Source organism: Nerophis lumbriciformis, linkage group LG03, assembly GCF_033978685.3.
Source record: "Nerophis lumbriciformis linkage group LG03, RoL_Nlum_v2.1, whole genome shotgun sequence".
Classification (NCBI taxonomy): domain Eukaryota; kingdom Metazoa; phylum Chordata; class Actinopteri; order Syngnathiformes; family Syngnathidae; genus Nerophis; species Nerophis lumbriciformis.
The window spans coordinates 16,417,501-16,437,500 of record NC_084550.2 but is presented as its reverse complement, the minus strand read 5'-3'; the positions used below and the strand labels follow the sequence as shown (position 1 = coordinate 16,437,500).

The following is a 20,000-nucleotide window of genomic DNA, read 5'->3' as shown; positions in this document are numbered from 1 at the left end:
TATATATATATATATATATATATATATGTTGTTGGGCTTCACGGTGGCAGAGGGGTTAGTGCATCTGCCTCACAATACGAAGGTCCTGAGTAGTCTTGGGTTCAATCCCGGGCTCGGGATCTTTCTGTGTGGAGTTTGCATGTCCTCCCCGTGACTGCGTGGGTTCCCTCCGGGTACTCCGGCTTCCTCCCACCTCCAAAGACATGCACCTGGGGATAAGTTGATTGGCAACACTAAATTGGCCCTAGTGTGTGAATGTGAGTGTGAATGTTGTCTGTCTATCTGTGTTGGCCCTGCGATGAGGTGGCGACTTGTCCGGGGTGTACCCCGCCTTCCGCCCGATTGTAGCTGAGATAGGCTCCAGCGCCCCCCGCGACCCCAAAGGGAATATGCGGTAGAAAATGGATGGATGGATATATGTTGTTACTTTATATGCGGACAGCCCCCGGCAAAAAGATTTTAGCCCAATGTGGCCCCCAAGTGAAAAAGTTTGGACACCCCTGATCCAGACCTGCTGTACATTTCTGTTAGAACATAATCAAAAATATTACAACTTTTAAGACAAATTCAAAGACAAAGGGAAATAAATAATACGATTGCAGAAGATATCGGTGGACTTGACTCGTTCGAAAAAAATATTTCCTTTTTTGGTAGTTTCTTTGTGCTGAGGCGGCGAGACAAGCGAAGTGTTAGACTCCAAGGTGGTTGTTAGCAGACAGAAGTTAAAAGTGCACCTGTCCTTCTTCCTTTAGCTTCCCTCAGGCGCCGACATCTTCTTCACGCCGTCCTAAAGCAGCCTCAAAGCTCTCGGGCTCTTGGAATGTGGAACACATTTCCATGCCGGGCGGCGAGAACTAATCCCTTTTGAGGGAGTCTGTGGGGGCGGGGGGGGGGGAATTGTTGGTGGTCTCACACGCGTGTGTGTGTGTGTGTGTGTGTGTGTGTGTGTGTGTGTGTGTGTGTGTGTGTGTGTGTGTGCTCGCTCTCCAGTCCCTCCGGTGATCCTGGTCTACCCAGAGACGCAGGCCCAGGAGCCCGGCGTGTCTGCCAGCCTGCACTGCCACGCCGACGGCATCCCGGACCCCAAACTGCAGTGGCTGAAGAACGGCGCCGACCTGCAGCCTCGCTCCTCCAAGCAGCTTTCCCTCCTCGGTACGACTGTTTCTTTTGGGGGGTGTTCTTCCTGCTGCTTTTCAGGGCCAAAATGGCCTGGGAGTCTTTGCAAAACCAAGGGACTTTTTATTGTATTTTTATTTGTATTTTTTTATTTTTTTATCGGCGTTCTACTCCCTTCACAAAAGCCACAAAAGAAACGGAATCAAATTAAACGTGCAAACGGAACGGCTCGCAGAGATAGTAGGTAAAAAAGAAAAAAGAAGCGAGCCCCGGTTGTTGGTTTTTTATGGCCAACTTCTCATTAAGGGGAAGTTTATTGGCTGTGTGGATCATTACCTGTGCTAATAGCCTGTTAGCACACGTCACACCAGACCAACATTTGCACCGGAGACTAAAAAACGGCAAAGCGTTGCCGTATAGAGGATTTTTGACAACAGTTTTTTCTCATCAATGGAGAGGTTTTTTTTGTGCTAACGAACACTTAAGTGGAGTAAAAAAAAAAAGTAAATACTTGTGAAAGAAGTGTGAATGACAGATGGGGCCTTCATGAACGAATCGATTCTTTTGTGTGTCCGACCTCAGACCGGGAGGTTGTGAGTTCAAACCGAGTCATACCAAAGACTACAAAAAATGGGACCCATTACTTCCCTGCTTGGCACTCAGCATCAAGGGCTGGAATTGGGGGTTAAATCACCAAATGGATTTCTGAGCGCGGCACACGCTGCTGCTCACTGCTCCCCTCATCTCCCAGCGGGTGAGGGTGATGGGTCAAATGCAGAGGACAAATTTCACCACACCTCGTGTGTGTGTGACGATCATTGGAGCTTGAACTGAATTTTTTTTTAAACACTTTCTTCAAAGAAGTGGTGTAGAATGACAGATGGGGCATTCATGAACGAATCGATTCTTTTATGGTTAGAGTGTCGGACAAGTTCAAACCCCGGCCGAGTCATACCGAAGACTACAAAAAATGGGACCCGTTACTTCCCTGCTTGGCACTCAGCATCAAGGGCTGGAATTGGGGGTTAAAACACCAAATAGATTCCCAAGCGCGGCGCACGCCGCTGCTCACTGCTCCCCTCACCTCCCAGGGGGTGAGGATGTTGGGTCAAATGCAGAGGACAAATTTCACCACACCTAGTGTGTGTGTGTGTGTGTGTGTGTGTGTGTTACGATCATTGGAGAGTTAACTTAATTTTTTTTAAACACTCAGTCAAAGAAGTGGTGTGAATGACAGATGGGGCATTCATGAACAAATCGATTCTTTTGTGGTTAGAGTGTCGGCCAAGTTCAAACCCCGGCCGAGTCGTACCAAAGACTATAAAAATGGGACCCATTACCTCCCTGCTTGGCACTCAGCATCAAGGGCTGGAATTTGGGGTTAAATCACCAAATGGATTCCCGAGCGTGGCGCACGCTGCTGCTCACTGCTCCCCTCACCTCCCAGGGGGTGAGGGTGTTGGGTCAAATGCAGAGGACAAATTTCACCGCACCTAGTGTGTGTGTGTGTGTGTGTGACGATCATTGGAGCTTTAACTGAATTTTTTTTTTGAACACTTTATTCAAAGAAGTGGCGTGAATGACAGATGGGGCATTCATGAACGAATCGATTCTTTTGTGGTTAGTTCAAACCCTGCACGAGTCATACCAAAGACTACAAAAAATGGGACCCATTACCTCCCTGCTTGGCACTCAGCATCAAGGGCTGGAATTGGGGGTTAAATCACCAAATGGATTCCCGAGCGTGGCACACGCTGCTGCTCACTGCTCCCCTCACCTCCCAGGGGGTGAGGGTGATGATACAAATGCAGAGGACAAATTTCACCACCCCTCGTGTGTGTGTGTGACGATCATTGGAGAGTTCACTTTTTTTTTTTTTTAAACACTCAGTCAAAGAAGTGGTGTGAATGACAGATGGGGCATTCATGAACGAATCGATTCTTTTGTGGTTAGAGTGTCGGCCAAGTTCAAACCCCGGGCGAAAAAATGGGACCCATTACCTCCCTGCTTGGCACTCAGCATCAAGGGCTGGAATTGGGGGTTAAAGCACCAAATGGATTCCTGAGCGCGGCGCACGCTGCTGCTCACTGCACCCTTCACCTCTATATACGGTATATATATATACATATATATATATATATATATATATATATATATAGTCAAGGTTTCTGTGGTTTATCCGTTATACAGTGCTTAATACCGGGGTAGAGCGGAATATACGTTAGGTCAGGAAAAAACACAGAGGCTATTTCATCCCTACAAGCCTGTTTCGCAGGTTTCTTTGCTCTTCAGGGGATTTCCTGAATCCCCCCGAATAGCAGAGAAACCTGCGAAACATACTATTTTATCCCTACAAGCCACTTTTGCAGGTTTCTCTGCTCTTCAGGGGATTTCCTGAAATACCCTGAAGAGCAGAGAAACCTGCGAAACAGGCTTGTAGGGGGTGAAATAGCCTATGTGTTTTTTCCTGAAATACCCTGAAGAGCAGAGAAACCTGCGAAACAGGCTTGTAGGGATGAAATAGCCTCTGTTTTTTCCTGACCTAACGTATATTCCGCTCTACCCCGGTATTGAGCACTTTACAACGGATAAACCACAGAAACCTTGACTATATATATATATATATATATATATATATATATATATATATATCTGTTTGTATATACTGTATATATATATATATATATATATATATATATATATATATATATATATATATATATATATAACATTTAAAAGCAGCTAACACTACATATATATATATATATATATATGTATATATATATATGTAGTGTTAGCTGGTTTTAAATGTTTTATATATATATATATAAATATATATATGTATATATATACAGTATATACAAACAGATACATATACATATATATATATATATATATATATATATATATATATATATATATATATATATATATATATATATATATATATGTATATATAGTCAAGGTTTCTGTGGTTTATCCGTTATATAGTGCTCAAAACCGGGGTAGAGCGGAATATACGTTAGGTAAGGAAAAAACACAGAGGTTATTTCATCTTTACAAGCCTGTTTCGCAGGTGTCTCTGCTCTTCAGGGGATTTCCTGAATCCCCCGAATAGCAGAGAAACCTGCGAAACAGGCTTGTAGGGTTGAATAGCCTCTGTGTTTTTTCCTGAAATCCCCTGAAGAGCAGAGAAACCTGTGATACGGGCTTGTAGGGATGACATAGCCTCTGGTTTTTTTCCTGAAATCCCCTGAAGAGCAGAGAAACTTGCGAAACAGGCTTGTAGGGATGAAATAGCCTTTGTATTTTTTCTACAATCCCCTGAAGAGCAGAGAAACCTGTGAAGCAGGCTTGTCGGGATGAAATAGCCTCTGTTTTTTCCCCTGAAATCCCCTGAAGAGCAGAGAAACCTGCGAAACAGGCTTGTAGGGATGAAATAGCATAATATTTTTTATTTATATATGTTTTTTAATTATTTTTATGACACAAAGCACTATTACTGTCAGAATTGAATATAAATTTAACACATTTCATATATTTAATTTTTTTGCAGACAAAATAATTTGCCTGATTAATTCACTTGATTAGTGCAATATTTTTTGTGATTAATCGCACAAGTTAATGCACCAGTTTTAAAGACAGATTTTTTATATTTGTGCAGTGAGCAGAGAACTCCAGAAAATCATGTTTCGAAGGGAGTACATTTTTTCCATTAAGGAGCCCCAATAACGCTGGCGGAGGTCCCCCAGGGTCCATGCTCCACTCGCTCCCTTACCGAGTTCAAAGCTTAATTAGCAGCACTAATTGCTACTGGCTGGCAAATCAAAGACTAATTTAATGAGTGATTGTTCCAATATGTGCCAGAAGCGTAATTAAGGTATGACGGCAACGTGTGGATTCTTTTTTCCCCCCCCGATGCTGCGTTTAAATATTGCTCTTCAAAATGTCAACGCGTGTAATTATGTCACACGGGCGCCACAGACGCGCTAACTGCGTCAAATCACGTCTACTCCCTCATGGTTATAATAAATAAATAGCAGACTTGGTCTAGAACTACCTCGCTACTTTTAGTGTGTCCTCTTTTCTGGTCAAGTTAGCATGTTAGCTCTCCATGCTAACATTTTTTTTAATGTTTAACCAAATCTCAGGAGTATGTCAACTTCTTCTATTTTAGCAGTTTTTTCTGATTTTATTCGTTAAAACGCAAAAATCCAGGCTTTCAATATTTGGCGCCAAATTGTCGTCACGCTAACACTAGCGTGCTAATGATTTATCTTAAAATTTTAGCTAATTGTGTATGTTAAACCTAAAAAAATATGGATTTTGATACTTGGCATCATCTTTATGCCAAGTATAAGTATAAAGTATAAAGTATGTTTACTTATTGTAAATGTTAAAGTTAGCATTAGCATGCTAACATTTTTAGCTTACTTTTTTGCTAATTGTCTTCATTTAAACCTACAAATCATGGATTTTGATACATGGCGCCGTTTTGGAAGTACGCTCACTTTTCCTATGTTATCATGCTAACGTTTTATGCTAAAATTTTAGTTAATTAATTTTTTTAAACCTAAAAATTGTGGCTTTTGATACTAATTTTATTTTTTTAAACCTAAAAATTTTGGGTTTTGATATTTGGCGCCATCTTAGAAGTATGCTGACGTAATCATGCTAACGTTTGCATGCTAACTTTTTGTTAGCTTTTTAGCACTTTTTTTTTTTTAAATGTAAAAATCATGGCTTTTGATAGTTGGTGCCATCTTAGAAGTACGCTAACTTTTCCAATAACATCATGCTAATGTCTGCATGGTAACGTTTGCATGGTACGTCTTTTATGCAAAAATGTTAGCAATTTTTATTCGTTAAACCTAAAAAATCATGGATTTTGAGACAAGGCGCTATTTTGGAAGTATGCTCACTTTTTCTATGTTATCATGCTAACATTAGCATGCTAACGTTTGCCTGCTAGTGTTTTATGCTAAAATTTTAGGTAATTCATTTTTTAAAACCTAAAAATTGTGGCTTTTGATACTAATTAAATCGTTTTAAACCTAAAACTTATGGGTCTTAGAAGTATGCTGACATTATCATGCTAACGTTAGCATGCTAACTTTTTTGTTAGCTTTTTAGCTTCTTTTTTTTTTCCAAATGTAAAAATCATGGAATTTGGTAGTTGGTGCCATCTCACAAGTACGATAACTTTTTCTATGTTATGGTAACATTTGAAATTTAATGTTTTTCGTTAATATTTTTTGTAAATTTTTTTCGTTGGACCTAAAAATCAGCGCTTTTGGTACTATGACTTAGAAGAAAAAAAAGCTAGCATAAAACGTTATCATGCTAACGTTTTTTTGCTAGCATTTTTGCTAATTGTATTCGTTTAAATCTAAAAATCATGGCTTTCGATACTTGCGACATCTCAGAAGTATGCTAACGTTTCCTATGTTATCATGCTAACGTCTGCATGGTAACTTTTGCATGGTACGTCTTTTATGCAAACATTTTTGTAATTTTTATTCGTTAAACCTTAAAAATCATGGATTTTGATACTTGACATCATCTTAGAAGTATGTTAACTTATTCTAAATGTTAAAGTAAGCATTAGTATACTAACCTTTTTTTTGCTCACTTTTTTGCTAATTGTCTTCTTTTAAATCTAAAAATCATGGATTTTGATATGAGGCGCTATTTTGGAAGTATGCTCACTTTTCCTATGTTATCATGCTAACTTTTTTGCCTGCTTTTTTTGCTAATTACATTTTTTTCAATTCTAAAAATCATGGCTTTTGGTAGTTGGTGCCATCTCAGAAGTACAATAACTTTTCCTATGTTATGCTAACGTTTGCATGCTAACATTGTATGCTAATTTTTTTTGTAAATTGTATTCGTTAGACTCAAAACTCAGGGCTTTTGATACTACATCTTAGCATGATAACATTTTATGCTAACTTTTTTTTGTTCTAAGATGTAGTACCAAAAGCCCTGAGTTTTGAGTCTAACGAATACAATTTACAAAAAAAATTAGCATAAAATGTTAGCATGCAAACGTTAGCATAACATAGGAAAAGTTATTGTACTTCTGAGATGGCACAACTACCAAAAGCCATGATTTTCAGAATTGAAAAAAATGTAATTAGCAAAAAAGCTGGTAAAAAAGTTAACATGCTAATGTTAGCATGATAACATGAGGTTAGCATACTAATGCTTATTTTAGCATTTATAGTCAGTTAACATACTTCTTAGATGATGTCAAGTATCAAAATCCATGATTTTTTAGGTTTAACGAATAGAAATTGCAAAAAATTTTGCATAAAAGACGTACCATGCAAACGTTACCATGCAGACGTTAGCATGATAACATAGGAAAAGTTAGTGTACTTCTGAGATGGCACAAATATTGAAAGCCATTTAAACGAATACAATTTGGGGGGGGAAAAAAACGTTAGCATGATAACATTTTATGCTAACTTTTTTTTTGTTCTAACGTTTTTTGTTTTTTTTTCAAATTGTATTCGTTTAAATGGCTTTCAATATTTGTGCCATCTCAGAAGTACGCTAACTTTTCCTATGTTATCATGCTAACGTCCGCATGGTAACGTTTGCATGGTACGTCTTTCATGCAAAAATGTTTGCAATTTTTATTCGTTAAACCTAAAAAATCATGGATTTTGATACTTGACAGCATTTTAGAAGTATGTTAACTGATTATAAATGCTAAAGTAAGCATTAGTATGCTAACCTCATGTTATCATGCTAACATTAGCATGTTAACTTTTTTGCGAGCTTTTTTGCTAATAAATTTTTTTTCAAATCTAAAAATCATGGCTTTTGGTAGTTGGTGCCATCTCAGAAGTACAATAACTTTTCCTGTTATGCTAATGTTTGCATGCTAACATTTTATGCTATTTTTTTTTTTTTTTTTTATTCGTTCGACCCAAAACTCAGGGCTTTTGATACTACATCTTAGAAGAAGAAAAAAGTTAGCATAAAATTTTATCATGCTAACGTTTTTTGTTTTTTTTTCAAATTATATTCGTTTAAATGGCTTTCAATATTTGTGCCATCTCAGAAGCACGCTAACTTTTCCTATGTTATCATGCTAACATCTGCATGGTAACATTTGCATGGTAACGTCTTTTTACGCCAAAAGTTTTGCAATTTTTTGTTGTTATACCTAAAAATCAGGGCTTTTGATATTTGCGACATCTCAGAAGTACGCTAACTTTTTCCATGTTATCATGCTAACGTCTGCATGGTAACGTTTGCATGGTACGTCTTTTTATGCAAAAATTTTAGCAATTTTTATTCGTTAAACTTAAAAAATCATGGATTTTGATACTTGACATCATCTTAGAAGTATGTTAGCTGATTATAAATGCTAAAGTAAGCATTAGTATGGTAACCTCATGTTATCATGCTAACATTAGCATGTTAACTTCTGTGCTAGCTTTTTTGCTAATAAAATTTTTTACAAATCTAAAAATCATGGCTTTTGGTAGTTGGTGCTATCTCAGAAGTACAATAACTTTTCCTATGTTATGCTAACGTTTGCATGCTAACATTTTGTGCTATTTGTTTGACCCAAAACTCAGGGCTTTTGATACTACATCTTAGAAGAAGAAAAAAGTTAGAATAAAAATTTATCATGCTAACGTTTTTTTTTTTTTTTTTTGCAAATTGTTTTCGTTTAAATGGCTGTCAATATTTGTGCCTTTTCAGAAGTACGCTAACTTTTTTATGTTATCATGCTAACGTTTGCATGCTAGTGTTTTATGCTAGAATTTTAGCTAATTTTTTTTTTTAAACCTAAAAATTGTGGCTTTTCATACTAATTTAATTTTTTTTAAATCTAAAAATTGGGTTGCATGCTAACATTTTATGCTAATTTTTTTGTAAATTGTATTCGTCAGACCCAAAAGTCAGGGCTTTTGATGCTACATCTTAGAAGAAAAAAAACGTTTGCATGGTAACGTCATTTTACGCCAAATATTTAGCAATTTTTAGTTGTTATACCTAAAAATCATGGCTTTTGATATTTGCGACATCTCAGAAGTACGCTAACTTTTCCCATGTTATCATGCTAACGTCTGCATTGTAACGTTTGCATGGTACGTCTTTTATGCAAAAATTTTAGCAATTTGTATTCGTTAAACTTAAAAAATCATGGATTTTGATACGAGGCGCTATTTTGGAAGTGCGCTCACTTTTCTATGTATTCATGCTAACGTTTGCATGCTAGTGTTTTATGCTAGAATTTTAGCTACTTAATTTTTTTAAACCTAAAAATTGTGGCTTTTGATACTAATTTCATTTTTTTAAGCCTAAAAATTGTGGGTTTTGATACTTGGCGCCATCTTAGAAGTATGCTGACGTTATCATGCTAACATTAGCATGCTAACTTTTTGTTAGCATTTTAGCAAAAAATTTTAAACCTAATAATTGGGTTGCATGCTAGCATTTTAGGCAAAATTCTTTGTAAATTGTATTCGTTAAACCCAAAACTCAGGGCTTTGGATACTACATCTTAGAAGAAGAAAAAAGTTAGCATTAAACTTTAGCATGCTAAGGGTTTTTTTTTTAACATTTTTTTCGTTTAAATGGCTTTCAATATTTGTGCCATCTCAGAAGTACGCTAACTTTTCCTATGTTATCATGCTAACGTCTGCATGGTAACGTTTGCATGGTAACGTCTTTTGACGCCAAAAATTTAGCAATTTTTAGTTGTTATACCGAAAAATCAGGGCTTTTGATATTTGCGACATCTCAGAAGTACGCTAACTTTTCCCATGTTATCATGCTAACGTCTGCATGGTAACGTTTGCATGGTACGTTTTTTATGCAAAAATTTTAGCAATTTGTATTCGTTAAACTTACAAAATCATGGATTTTGATACGAGGCGCTATTTTGGAAGTGCGCTCACTTTTCCTATGTATTCATGCTAATGTTTGCATGCTAGTGTTTTATGCCAGAATTTTAGCTACTTAATTTTTTTAAACCTAAAAATTGTGGGTTTTGATACTCGGCGACATCTTAGAAGTATGCCGACGTTATCATGCTAACATTAGCATGCTAACTTTTTGTTAGCATTTTAGCAAATATTTTTAAACCTAATAATTGGGTTGAATGCTAACATTTTAGGCAACATTTTTTGTAAATTTTATTCGTTAGACCCAAAACTCAGAGCTTTTTATACTACATCTTAGAAGAAAAAAAAAGTTAGCATAAAACTTTAGTATGCTAAGGGGTTTTTTTGCACATTTTTTTCGTTTAAATGGCTTTCAATATTTGTACCATCTCAGAAGCACGCTAACTTTTCCTATGTTATCATGCTAACGTCTGCATGGTAATGTTTGCATGGTAACGTCTTTTTACGCCAAAAATGTTGCAATTTTTAGTTGTTATACCTACAAATCAAGGCTTTTGATATTTGCGACATCTCAGAAGTACGCTAACTTTTCCCATGTTATCATGCTAACGTCTGCATGGTAACGTTTGCATGGTATGTCTTTTATGCAAAAAATTTTAACAATTTTTATTCTTTAAACCTAAAAAATCATGGATTTTGATACTTGACATCATCTTAGAAGTATGTTAACTGATTATAAATGCTAAAATAAGCATTAGTATGCTAACCTCATGTTATCATGCTAACATTAGCATGTTAACTTTTTTTGCTAGCCTTTTTGCTAATACATTTTTTTTCAAATCTAATAATCATGGCTTTTGGTAGTTGGTGCCATCTCAGAAGTACAATAACTTTTCCTATCTTATGCTAATGTTTGCATGCTAACATGTTATGCTATTTTTTTTGTAAATTGTATTCGTTAGACTCAAAACTCAGGGCTTTTGATACTACATCTTAGAAGAAAAAAAAGTTAGCATAAAATTTTATCATGCTAACGTTTTTTGTTTTTTTTTCAAATTGTATTCGTTTCAATATTTGTGCCATCTGACAAGTATGCTAATTTTTCCTATGTTATCATGCTAACGTCTGCATGTTAACGTCTTTTATGGCAAAAATTTTGCAATTTTTAGTTGTTATACCTAAAAATCAAGACTTTTGATATTTGGTGCCATCTTAGAGGAACGTTAACTTTTTCTATGTCTTAATGCTAATGTTAGCATGCTAACGTTTTATGCTAGCTTTTTGGGGCGGAGGGGCTCGGAAATTTAAAGGGTTCCTGGTTCAATTCCGACTTCTGCCTTCCGAGTCACGGCCAGTGTGCCGGTAATTTATTTCATTTAGCTTCAATGGATTCTCGGGCCAGAGGGTCACAGCACAGATAGCAGGCCCATGGAAGGTTCCGGGGTAATGTTCTAATTAAATGACTGATTCCTCCATAATGTGGACAATGTAATTAGGTATGATCGCAAAGCTTTAAAACGTCAACATGTGTGATTATGTCACACAGACGCGCGAACCAATCATGCCGGAGCGTACGCGCCCTCGCGGTTTTCATCAAGAAGTGCTTTGATGCTCCTAAGAGCGTCTATGGATGTTTCTAGAAAGGTGTCAAAGGGCTGCAGCTGCCTTTCATGTTCCTCCGCCACACCATCAGCAAAGTGGTCCCTCCAGGATGGCCGTCACTAACCCGCCACAACACTCCCGCCTCCACCCCTCCAAAGTTCAGAGAGCATCTGCACCACCGCCTCAGGTCTCGAACGTAAACAACTCAATATACAAAAAACAACACCAATGAGGTTGGCACGTTGTGTAAATTGTAAATAAAAACAAAATACAATGATTTGCTAATCCTTTTCAACCTATATTCAATTGAATAGACTGCAAATATTAGCTCGTTTGGAATTTGATGCCTGCAATGTGTTTCAAAAAAGCTGGCACAAGTGGCAAAAAAGACTGAGAAAGTTGAGGAATGCAAGCCAAACACTTGTTTGGAACATCCCACAGGTGAACAGGCTAATTGGGAACAGGTGGGTGCCCTGGTTGGGTATAAAAAGCAGCTCCCGTGAAATGCTCAGTCGTTCACAAACAAGGACGGGGCGAGGGACACCACTTTGTGAACAAATGCGGGAGGAAATTGTTTAAGAACAACATTTCCCCAACCAACTATTGCAAGGAATTTTAGGGATTTCACCATCTACGGTCCGTAATATCATCAAAAGGTTCAGAAAATCTGGAGAAATCACAGAGTAATCCTCAAGCCCGTGACTTTCGATCCCTCAGGCGGTACTGCATCAAAAACCGACATCAGTGTGTAAAGGATATCTCCACATGGGCTCAGGAACACTTCAGAAACCCACTGTCAGTAACTACAGTTGGTCGCTACCTCTGTAAGTGCAAGTTAAAACTCTACTATGCAACGCGAAAGCCATTTATCAAAAACACCCAGAAACGTCGCCGGCTTTGCTGGGCCCAAGCTCATCTAAGATGAACTGATGCAAAGTGGAAAAGTGTGAAGGCACCATTAATGCTGAAAAGTACATACAGGTTTTGGAGCAACATATGTTGCCATCCAAGCAACGTTATCACGGACGCCCCTGCTTATTTAACAGTGTGGCTTCATGGTAAAAGATTACACTTTATGTTCCTTCGTGATTGGCGTAATATTAATATTACATCTGGGCGTGTGTTTGTCCTGGCAGCAAACGGCAGCGAGCTGTTCATCGGCAGCGTGCGCTACGAGGACACGGGCGCCTACACCTGCATGGCCAAGAACGAGGTGGGCGTGGACGAGGACATCTCCTCCTTGTTTGTGGAGGACTCGGCCAAGAAGACGCGTGAGTTCCTCAGTAGCTGCCTCCCCACAAACGTGCTCAGAAATCCGAGCAGAGCATCTCACTGGTTTTCTTCTAAGAACACCTCTTTAATAGATGATCTTTGACTAGTGTTTCCTTGCAGTAGGTTCTTAAAAACACGCCAACATTTCTATTCTATATTCTCTATTTTTGCAATGATTTCTTAAAAACACAAGAGCACTTTTGTACTATAGATGATCTTTGATCTGGTTCTTAAAAACACACCATTTATTTTCTATAGATGATCTTTGACTACATTTTTTTGCAGTAAGTTTCAAAATACACAACACTCTTGTACTCTAAATGATCTTTATTATATTTTTTGCAATGAGTTCTTGAAAACACAAGAGCACTTTTGTACTATAGATGATCTTTGATCTGGTTCTTAAAAACACACCATCATTTATTTTGTACAGATGATCTTTGACTAAAAATTTTTGCAGTAAGTTTGAAAATACACAACACTCCTGTACTCTAAATTATCTTTATTATATTTTTTGCAATGACTTCTTAAAAACACAAGAACACTTTTGTACTATATATGATCTTTGATCTGGTTCTTAAAAACACGCCAACATTTGTTTTCTATAAATGATCTTTGACTACATTTTTTTTGCAGTAAGTTTGAATATACACAACACTCCTGTACTTTAAATTATCTTTATTATATTTTTTGCAATGAGTTTTAGAAAGACATGAGCACTTTTGTACTATATATGATCTTTGATCTGGTTTTTAAAAACACGCCAACATTTGTTTTCTATAAATGATCTTTGACTACATTTTTTTGCAGTACGTTTGAAAATACACAACACTTCTGTACTATAAATTATCTTTATTATATTTTTTGCAATGACTTCTTAAAAACACAAGAACACTTTTGTACTATATGTGATCTTTGACCTGGTTCTTAAAAACACGCCAACATTTGTTTTCTATAAATGATCTTTGACTACATTTTTTTGCAGTAAGTTTGAAAATACACAACACTCCTGTACTTTAAATTATCTTTATTATATTTTTTGCAATGAGTTTTAGAAAGACACGAGCACTTTTGTACTATATATGATCTTTGATCTGGTTCTTAAAAACACACCATTTATTTTCCATAGATGATCTTTGACTACATTGTTTTGCAGTAAGTTTGAAAATACACAACACTCCTGTACTCTAAATTATCTTTATTATGTTTTGCAATGAGTTCTTAAAAACACAAGAGCACTTTTGTAATATAGATGTTCTTTGATCTGGTTCTCAATAGCACCCATCCATCCATCCATTTTCTACCGCTTATTCCCTTCGGGGTCGCGGGGTGGCGCTGGAACCTATCTCAGCTACAATCGGGCGGAAGGCGGGGTACACCCTGGACAAGTCGCCACCTCATCGCAGGGCCAACACAGATAGACAGACAACATTCACACTCACATTCACACACTAGGCCCAATTTTAGTGTTGCCAATCACACCAACATTTATTTTCTATAGATGATCTTTGACTACATTTTTTTGCAGTAAGTTTGAAAATACACAACACTCCTGTACTCTAAATGATCTTTATTATATGTTTTGCAATGAGTTCTTGAAAACACAAGAGCACTTTTGTACCATAGATGATCTTTGGTCTGGTTCTTAAAAACACACCATCATTTATTTTGTATAGATGATCTTTGACTAAATTTTTTTGCAATAAGTTTGAAAATACACAACACTCCTGTACTCTAAATTATCTTTATTATATTTTTTGTAATGAGTTCTTAAAAACACAAGAACACTTTTGTAATATAGATGATCTTTGATCTGGTTCTTGATAGCACACCAACATTTGTTTTCTATAAATGATCTTTGACTACATTTTTTTGCAGTAAGTTTGAAAATACACAACACTCCTGTACTCTAAATTATCTTTATTATATTTTTTGCAAAGACTTCTTAAAAACACAAGAACACTTTTGTACTCTATATGATCTTTGATCTGGTTCTTAAAAACACGCCAACATTTGTTTTCTATAAATGATCTTTGACTACATTTTTTTGCAGTAAGTTTGAAAATACACAACACTCCTGTACTTTAAATTATCTTTATTATATTTTTGCAATGACTTCTTAAAAAGACAAGAGCACTTTTGTAATAGAGATGATTTTTGATCTGGTTCTTAAAAACACACCATTTATTTTCTATAGATGATCTTGAACACATTTCTTTTGCAGTAAGTTTGAAAATACACAACACTCCTGTACTTTGAATTATCTTTATTATATTTTTGCAATGACTTCTTAAAAACACAAGAACACTTTTGTACTCTATATGATCTTTGATCTGGTTCTTAAAAACACGCCAACATTTGTTTTCTATAAATGATCTTTGACTAAATTTTTTTGCAGTAAGTTTGAAAATACACAACACTCCTGTACTTTAAATTATCTTTATTACATGTTTTGCAATGAGTTCTTAAAAACACAAGAGCACTTTTGTACTATATATGATCTTTGATCTGGTTCTTAAAAACACGCCAACCTTTGTTTTCTATAAATGATCTTTGACTACATTTTTTGCTGTAAGTTTGAAAATACACAACACTCATGTACTTTAAATTATTTTTATTATATTTTTTGCAATGAGTTCTTACAAAGACAAGAGCACTTTTGTAATATTGATTATTTTCGATCTGGTTCTTAAAAACACACCGTTTATTTTGTATAAATTATCTTTTTGACTAAATTTTTTTGCAGTAAGTTTGAAAATACACAACTTTCCCGTACTCTAAATGATCTTTATTATATTTTTTGCAATGAGTTCTTAAAAACACATGAGCATTTTTGTACTGTAGATGATCTTTGATCTGGTTCTTAAAAACACACCAACATTCCTTTTTCTATAGATGATCTTTGACTACATTTTTTGCAGTGAATTTGAAAATACACAACACTCCTGTACTCTAAATTATCTTTATTATATTTTTTGCAATGAGTTCTTAAAAAGACAAGAGCATGTTTGTACTATAGATGATCTTTGATTTGGTTCTTAAAAACAGCAGACTGCTTCTGTTAAATAATGGATATTTTTCTTTTAGATGAACTTTGACTAGCTTGTTTTCAGTAGGTGCTAGAAAATACATCTGTTATATAGAGGATCTTTGATTTGGAAAATGATCATGATGAATAATGACCGTGTCTTCATCTTACATTTCAAGGAAAAATGTATCTTTTCTTCCTCTTTCATCTTTTTTTTCTTTTTTCTTTCTCACGTCCGATGCAGTTGCCAACATTCTGTGGAGGGAAGAAGGTAAATAATTGTACAATGTTCATACGTCTTTTACAATCATCATGCATCTCTTACAATATTCATACGTTTTACAATCATCATAATTTATTTACAATAAATATAATATTTTACAATAATATTACGTCTTTTACAATTATCATCATTATTTTACAACGATCATATTTTTTTACATTAATCATACATATTTTACTGTATTTCATGCATCTTTTGTGCAGCTGTGATGTAAATACATTCATTCTAGTAGCATGTAGTAACGTGTGTGTGTGTGTATATACTGTATATATATATATATATATATATATATATATATATATATATACACACACACACACACACACAACGTAAGTTACGCAGTAAAACGTTTATTATCCTATTATTTTATACTTTTTGTCTTGTTTGTAAATAAATAACCTCAAGTCCATCGACTGCAGTCTCCATGTTACTACATGATACTAATACATGCTACTACATGCTACTACATGATACATGCTACTACATGCTACTACATGTTTTTCTACGTCCTACTACATCCTACTACATAATAGTAATACATGTTGCTACATACTACTACATACTAATACATGCTACTACATACTACTACATACTAATACATGATACTACTACATACTAATACATGCTACTACATGGTACTACATTTTATTACATCCTGTTACATGTTACTACATGCTACTACATGTCACTACTTACTAATACATACTACTACATGTCAATACATACTACTACACGCTACTACATGGCACTACTTACTTATACATACTACTACATGTCAATACATATTACTACGTACTACTACATGTCACTAAATACTAATACATATTACTACATGCTACTACATCCTACTACATGTTACTAAATGCTACTACATGTTTTTCTATGTCCTACTACATGATACTACATACTAGTAATACATGCTACTGCATCCTACTACATGTTACTACTTTCTACTACATGGTACTACATGCTAGTACTGCATGTTATAACATGCTACTACATGTTACTACTTTCTACTACATGGTACTACATGCTAGTACTGCATGTTACAACATGCTACTACTTCTTACTCCTTTCTACTACATGTTACTACATGCTACTACATATTACTCCATGTTCCTACATCCTAGTCCAACATGTTACTAAATGTTACTACATAAATGATAAATGGGTTATACTTGTATAGCGCTTTTCTACCTTCAAGGTACTCAAAGCGCTTTGACAGTATTACCACATTCACCCATTCACACACACATTCACACACTGATGGCGGGAGCTGCCATGCAAGGCGCTAACCAGCAGCCATCAGGAGCAAGGGGTGAAGTGTCTTGCCCAAGGACACAACAGACGTGACTAGAATGGTAGAAGGTGGGGATTGAACGCCAGTAACCAGCAACACTCCGATTGCTGGCACGGCCACTCTACCAACTTCGCCACGCCTTTCTACTACATGGTACTACATGCTAATACTGCATGTTACAGCATGCAGTACTAGCATGTTACTACTTTCTACTACATGGTACTACATGCTAGTTCTGCATGTTACAACATGCTACTACATGCTACTACATATTACCCCATGTTCCTCCATCCTAGTCCGACATGTTACTAAATGCTACTACATGTTACTACTTTCTACTACATGGTACCACATCCTAGTACTGCATGTTATAACATGCTACTACATATTACTCCATGTTCCTGCATCCTAGTCCGACATGTTACTAAATGCTACTACATGTTACTACTTTCTACTACGTGGTACTACATGCTAGTACTGCATGTTACAACATGCTACTGCATGTTACTACTTTCTACTACATGGTACTGCATGTTACAACATGCTACTACATGCTACTACATATTACCCCATGTTCCTACATCCTAGTCCGACATGTTACTAAATGCTACAACATGTTACTACTTTCTACTACATGTTACTACTTTCTACTACATGGTACTACATGCTAGTACTGCATGTTATAACATGCTACTACATGTTACTCCATGTTCCTACATCCTAGTCCGACATGTTACTACTTTCTACTACATGGTACCACATCCTAGTACTGCATGTTACAACATGCTACTACATATTACTCCATGTTCCTACATCCAAGTCCGACATGTTACTAAATGCTACATGTTACTACTTTCTACTACGTAGTACTACATCCTATTACTGCATGTAGCAGCGTGCTACTACATATTACTACTTTTTACTATATGGTACTACATGCTAGTACTGCATGATACAACATGCTACTACATATTACTCCATGTTCCTACATCCTAGTCCGACATGTTACTAAATGCTACTACATGTTACTACTTTCTACTACATGGTACTACATTCTAGTACTGCATGTTACAGCATGCTACTACATGTTACTACTTTTTACTACATGGTACTACATGATACAACATGCTACTACATATTACTCCATGTTCCTCCATCCTAGTCCGACATGTTACTAAATGCTACTACATGTTACTACTTTCTACTGCATGGTACTACATTCTAGTACTGCATGTTACAGAATGCTACTACATGTTACTACTTTTTACTACATGGTACTACATGCTAGTACTGCATGATACAACATGCTACTACATGCTACTACATATTACTCCATGTTCCTACATCCTAGTCCGACATGTCACTAAATGCTACGACATGTTACTACTTTCTACTAGATTGTACCACATCCTAGTACTGCATGTTACAGCATGCTACTACATTTGACAACATTACTACATTGTACGACATGCAAAGTATATTAGCATTAGTAGTTTTGATTCTTTCTTGTCATGCTTCAGGTTTGAGCGTGGGAAACATGTTCTACGTGTTTTCCGACGAGGGCGTGACCATCCTGCAGCCCGGCCAGTGTGAGATCCACAGACAAATGAAAAGGACAGAGAGGATCGTGGCGACTTACGTAAGACCAGTTTTATCTACTCCCAACGTACTTCCTGACAGGATTAGCCGCTCTTCCCCGTCACCTCCCCGTGGTCACAACACGTCTTAAATGTAAAGGGATTACGAAATGTAATGGGATTACTCTCATCCGGCCAGGAAGCAGACGAAAAGTCTGCAAAAAGTTGCTTGTTCCGCAAAGAGGCGCGGTGTTTTACAGGCGCCGGTGATTCTATTTGAGATCAATACAAAGCCAATAAGCGGCGTGTTAGCCACTTCCTGCAGCAAAAAAAAAGCACTTTGTGCACTTTTCAAGGCGGGGAAACGCTGGCTCAGTCTTTCTCACTCATTGTTTTGTCACGGTAAACATGACAACATGGAACATAAAAGTCCCATTATTGCATAATAGAAAACCTTTTTTTCACTCATATTGACAATAAATGGGAATTCATTAATAATACCAAATAAAATACAGAATATTTACATAATTACTGCACAATAATATTGTTTGTACAGCAATGATATCATATGAAATGTTTGATTTACTCTTAATATTATAATTTATTTTACAAATATGATACAAATGTTCTGCTTGGACAAAATATGTATTTTTTATTATATCTGAAAGACTCGAATATAGCTTTCCGAATATCAATTAAAATATAAATATCATATATATATATATATATATATATAAATACAAATGTTCTGCTCAAAAATAGCTTTATAAATATCAATTAAAATATAAATATCATTTATTTATATATATATATATATATATATATACACTGTATGTATATATATATTTATATATATATATACACACATTATATATATACACACAGTATATATATATATATATCAATTATAAAATCTTAACAATTATATATATACAATGTTAATAAATCAATA

General features: G+C 35.9%; 1 protein-coding gene across 1 annotated transcript in view; it reads left to right on the top strand.

Annotated features, from left to right (window-relative positions):
• The window catches only part of fstl4 (follistatin-like 4), a 375,104-nt gene that overhangs the window by 332,527 nt on the left and 22,577 nt on the right, over positions 1-20,000 (top strand). The window contains exons 9-12 of the mRNA XM_061934279.1: positions 991-1,152; positions 12,725-12,859; positions 16,133-16,159; positions 18,992-19,110. Coding sequence (XP_061790263.1) covers positions 991-1,152; positions 12,725-12,859; positions 16,133-16,159; positions 18,992-19,110 — 443 coding nt within the window. The remainder of the gene's footprint in view (positions 1-990; positions 1,153-12,724; positions 12,860-16,132; positions 16,160-18,991; positions 19,111-20,000) is intronic.